Genomic DNA, 4,877 nt, shown 5'->3' with positions numbered 1-4,877 from the left:
AAAAAAAACAAAACAAACCCAAAAAACCCCCGAAACTTACTGCACGAGCACCGGAGCCATCCGTGATCCGGTCTCTAACTCCTGCATCCGTCTTCCCTCCCGCCTCGCAGTCCTTGAAACCATTTGTCCTCTGAAAGGCAACAGGGAGGTTGCCGTGCCCAGGCCGATCCCGTAACAGGTACTTCTTATGGTTAATTGCAGTGTCCCATTTTACTTGCCTTAAAGGTGGAGAGAGAAACTTAGTATTTGCACTTAGCAAAACATTATATTAAAAGAAAGAAACCCTGTAAAGATGTGCATGTTCTGCAACTTTGTATAACAATAGCTGAAAATAAATAGGTGGTTTATTAAAAAAAAAAAAAACAACAAAACAGAAACAAAAAATATTTTTCTTTACCTTCTGGTAGTAAACCATTCTAATATTCTGTGTGTAAAAAGTTCCTGTATTATATTGTAATTTGAATTTTTTGTAAATAAATTTGTGCACTCTGGCTTTTACCTCTGTGCTTTCATTACAGCCGAAACATTGTCCTTCCATCCCGACTGTGCCGGCGTGACGCTGGGGCTAATGACAGGCGGCAGGGGCGAGCAGGCAGGACTGTTTTGCCGGATCTCAGCCTGCGCGGTTGAAAACTCTGCAAGTTGCAAGGCAAAACCCATTTGACCCTCCTGGAAAAGCTTAATACGTTCCACATGCTCCCGAGGAAAAACTGGACAGGATAGAAAATGGTTTCCAGTCGCTCCTTCAAATGGAAACCGGGATGCGTGCATCGTGGGCGGAAAGGCTGGGGGGGCTTTCCCCCCTTGCGGGAGCGATGGTAAATACAGAATCCGCCCTTAAAAGCAAAAGGAAACGGGGGAGATGGGAAGGGCAAGGGTCCTCCCTGCCGCGGTGCAGCAGCTCCGGGAGCCCCTTTCCCCGGGCGGGCACCCCATGGCTGCGCCAGCAAACCTCCTCCCTGCCTCCTCCCCGGGCCGGGTGTCACGGCCGGGTTTGCTCGTGCACGCGTGGATGTCACTGGGGGGACGAGGGCGAGCGCGTGGCAATCGGAGCTGCTCAGCGTTTCCTGCACAGCCTTAAATTCTCCCTGTTTATAGTGCGGAATGAACATCCTTCCTTCGTTCGGCCCTTGCTGCGGTGCTTAAACCCGTGTCTGAAGCTGAAGGTCCCTCCTGGCAATACCCGCCCCCAGCCCAGCCCCTCTTTCCCCAAATTTGCTTCTAGCGAACCAACTTTAGATTTTAAAAGCCAAACAGGAGCCTGTCGGTGACCTGCAGGTGCCAAGCCGGGCTGCAGGCGATGAAGGCCAGCGAAGGGGCTGGCTGCTCTCGGCATGGGTGATGGGGGGGTGATGGAGTTGGCCCCCAGCCCCTCCATAAGCACGTGCTGCACCCCGTCTTCATAGCCGAAGCTGAGCTTGGCCCCAGCATCAAATCTGGGTGGGTTGGTTGAGTTTTAGGGCTGGTTTTGGCTGTCTCGGGAGGGCTGGGGGACGCATCCCAGCTCCTCCAGCCCGATGCTGTGTTTCGGCCTGGGCTGGTCTGCAGCGGATGGGCTTCCCCCCTCCTGCCTGGCCTTAGCTTTTTTTTTTTTTTAAAAAAAAATCTTCCCCTTCTCCATATCACTGAGCAGAAGAGGGGGCTTATTGCTGACCCCCCCCATGCCATGCACCCGAAACCAGCACCCCATCGTTCTCCCCTCCAGGCGGGCGCCTCTCCCTCGGGGCCCTTGTATGGGGGGAAATATCTGGGCCAAGGGGAGAAGCAGCAGTTCCTTCGCAGCGCTGCCAGGCTGAAGCGGGGGCACGGCTTCGCTCCCGGCTGCGAGGGCAGGAGAGCTGGTTTGCAGGAGGAAAGATGGTTTGCTGGTGCATCTCCCTGACCCCTGCGTAGCCCACCCATCCTCGGGGTTCCCCGTGGGCTCGGTGGCTTAGGACTGCTCTGAGCATCTCGAGAGGTGACCCAGTCTCCAGCCAGCTTTGGCTTTAAGCCTGCTCGGTGGAGATGAGCCCGTTGGTCACCATTCCCTTCCCACCACCTCATCTGAGCCCTCCAGAGCCAGCTCAATCTTCGTGAAGCAATTTGGCCCCCAAAGGCTCCACCACCCCAAATGCTCCATGCTCGGACTCATGCCTCTCATTAAAAGGCTGTTGCAGCCCCAGCCGCGGTCGCCCCGACAGACCACACGCCGCTGCTTGTATCCGAATGCAGGTTTTATTTTTTATTCATCTTTCTTCATTTGAAGCTATTTTTTTTTAAGTTATACAAATGGCACTTACAAAAAAAATAATAATTAAAAAAAAAACAAACCAAAAAAACGAACAAACCCAAAACTTAAATTTTTGGAGTGAGATGTTTTCAGAGAGTCATGACACCCGATAAGAGGAGACAGGAGAGATGTTGACCTAGTGTCACACAGAAGAAGCCGGAGCGGGAGTTACATGGTTCGAACTGCGACGGGGGACGGGGAAGAGGCGACACGGGGAGGGGGGTGAAGGCCAGCGAAAAGTGTGTGCCAAGTCACAGGGTCACTCAGGGCTTCATCAAGACACTTGGTCCTTCGAGGGGCATCGTGGTCCCTGGGCGGGTGGGCGCGCGGTGCCCGTGCGAGCGCAGGCAGTCCCTGGATGTGAGCGCAGAGCCGAGGTAGAGTCCCAGCCGGGATCCCCTGCGCCGGCGAGGGACCCCCGGCCCGGAGTTGTCCCCCGGCAGGGGACGGGTCGCTCGCTCTCCCAGCTGAGAGTTTAGCACCAAGCTCCTACGGAGGGTTACCCCTCCACATGGCTTTAAGGCTGACGAGCCCCTACCTTGCCTCCGGCAATAGGGACCAGCCCTGTTTTGGCACGGCAGCGATGCCGCGAGCACCCTTGGCGTGGGGTGGGGTGGGGGGGGACCAGCGCTCCCTCCCCAGCGGGGACCCGCGCGGGGAAAAGGCTCCTTGGTGTGTTTGCAGGGAGCAAATACCGGCCCCGGGAAGGCCCCAAAGGATAAAGTGCCTTTCAACACCCTAACGAACACGTCAGCATCACCCGTTACAAACAGCATTATACTCTAATGCAGACCTAGTACAGACAACAGCTGGTAACACAGTGCCATGGAGAGCATATATAAATAGAGACTAACAAAAATACTGTTTTGGTCTTTTTTTTTTTTCTTTTTTTTTTTTTTTTTTCCTTTTTTTTCCAGTAGGGTTGCGATGGCATGAGAGCCGAGCCCAGGTGCCCCGGGGGCAGCGGGACCGGGAGCCGCCCTCCTCGGGGGAGCCCGCAGGAACGGGCGCTTCCTAATTCAGCATTAGGTGTTCAGTGATTCGCTTCACTGTTCCAGTATTTTATGAGAAGAAGAAAAAAAAAAAAAAAAAAAAAAAAAAAAAGGTACTGAGCAAATACCACTGTGCAAAGTTTGCTAAGGAACTTTTCTATTCTGTAAACCAAAATCTGCAGTTCATGCTTCCAGCCACCGCCCGGGGGGAGGTTGCATCGGTCAGCCGGGCTCCTGCGGGGACCAAAGCCCACCGGCGCTGGAGGTGGGCTGGATGAAGCCCCCCACCCGGCACAGGCTCTCCTTCCCCCCCATGCCATCCCCTCCCAGGCACAGCAGCAGGACCAGCCTCGGGGCAGGCGCCTGCCAGGCTGGACCCACCATCGGGGGTCTACGATGCTCCTCCAGAGCCAGAAGCGCAAGGAGGGGCAGAGGGACACAAGGAGCGAGGGGCTCTGCGAGATGAAAGGCTGAGGCTTTCCAGACGGGATCACCCTAAAAAATTATTTCCAGGTGCATGGGTCGGCTTGCTGGCCCTACCGCAGGGACACGTGCCGGCACACGCCAGCCCCGTCCCCAGGGATGCTGTGATATGTGAGGTCACCTCTTATGGCTCAGCTGGGGATGAATCCTGCCCCGAAAGCCAGGAGCAGAGAGACGCTGCCGGGAGGAGCCGGCTGAGCCCAGCGCTGTCGCTCTGCCCCTGGCTGGAGCGGGGCGGGATGGGATGGGTGCTCCAGGGGACGCTGGCAGCACAGACCGAGGCGGCGCCAGCGCTGATATGGCAGAAGCAAGCACAGAGGTGATCTTATTCGCTTTGTCAGTCGAGGAGAGGAGAATAAACTACCTAAGGTGACACTCGGGGCCGGGGGGGGTGTATGGCAGTTTCCAAGCCCAGCAAACCCGGGGGAAGGTGGGTGGGGGAGGGTGGATAGAGACAGACCCCTCTACAAAGCTATAGGCAGGCTGCCCCATCACTTTTCCAGTTCTTACAGAGATTTATGGAGACCCACCTCCCATACCACCACCGACTCTACGGCGGGAGGGAAGGGCAAGCCGGTCTGAAAATCCTTTTACAGAGAGGAGAAACAAAACCCAAAAGAAACAAGGACGGAGGAGGGAAAAGAAAAGTTGGCAATGGGAGGTACGCTAAAGTGCATTAATATTCCCAGAGGGTGGAGGCGTCAATGGCGTCGGCAGATGCCTTGAGGACGCCGGCATGGTCACCCTTCAGGTATTTGCCATTGATTTTGATAGCCACTTTGTTATAGTCGCAGAACTCAAAAAAGAAGTCCACGGGGGCGTCGCTGCTGCTGGTGACGGACGACTCACTCCCCACCATCCAGTACTTCCCGGTGGCATCTGCAGGCAGAGGGAGAGGGGACAAGGTGGCCCCATGAGCCACCACAGGGACCCTAATGGCCATCATCCCCCCAGCCCGTACCCACCCCTGGGGACTCACCCTTAATGTTGTAGGCCCCGTCGTTGAACTCCAGCTGGAAGACGTCGTAGGAGGAGCGGTTGGAGTCCAGGGTGCCGGTCACCTTCCGGCACCCGATGAAGCCATGCTCGCCGCGGAGGACGATGATGGGCCTGTTGATCAGCTTCATCACGAA

At 55.8% G+C, this 4,877-nt stretch overlaps 1 protein-coding gene across 2 annotated transcripts in view; it reads right to left on the bottom strand.

Moving 5' to 3' along the window:
* Positions 1-4,248: 4,248 nt before the first annotated feature.
* The window catches only part of FSCN1 (fascin actin-bundling protein 1), a 10,018-nt gene continuing 9,389 nt past the window's right edge, over positions 4,249-4,877 (bottom strand). The window contains exons 4-5 of one of the 2 annotated variants that reach the window (XM_009286414.2): positions 4,724-4,877; positions 4,249-4,623 (exon numbers count right to left, since the gene is read on the bottom strand). The exon at positions 4,724-4,877 is cut by the window's right edge and continues 7 nt beyond it. In XM_009286414.2, coding sequence (XP_009284689.1) covers positions 4,421-4,623; positions 4,724-4,877 — 357 coding nt within the window. In that variant the 3' untranslated portion in view covers positions 4,249-4,420. Of the gene's footprint in view, positions 4,624-4,709 lie in introns of both variants that reach the window. The other variant, XM_009286416.2, reaches the window with a different exon arrangement.

The sequence above is a fragment of the Aptenodytes forsteri genome, unplaced genomic scaffold (genome assembly GCF_000699145.1).
Source record: "Aptenodytes forsteri isolate BGI_AS27 unplaced genomic scaffold, ASM69914v1 Scaffold55, whole genome shotgun sequence".
NCBI classification, from domain to species: domain Eukaryota; kingdom Metazoa; phylum Chordata; class Aves; order Sphenisciformes; family Spheniscidae; genus Aptenodytes; species Aptenodytes forsteri.
The sequence above is the reverse complement of the archived record's forward strand: the minus strand, read 5'-3'. Positions and strand labels throughout refer to the sequence as shown.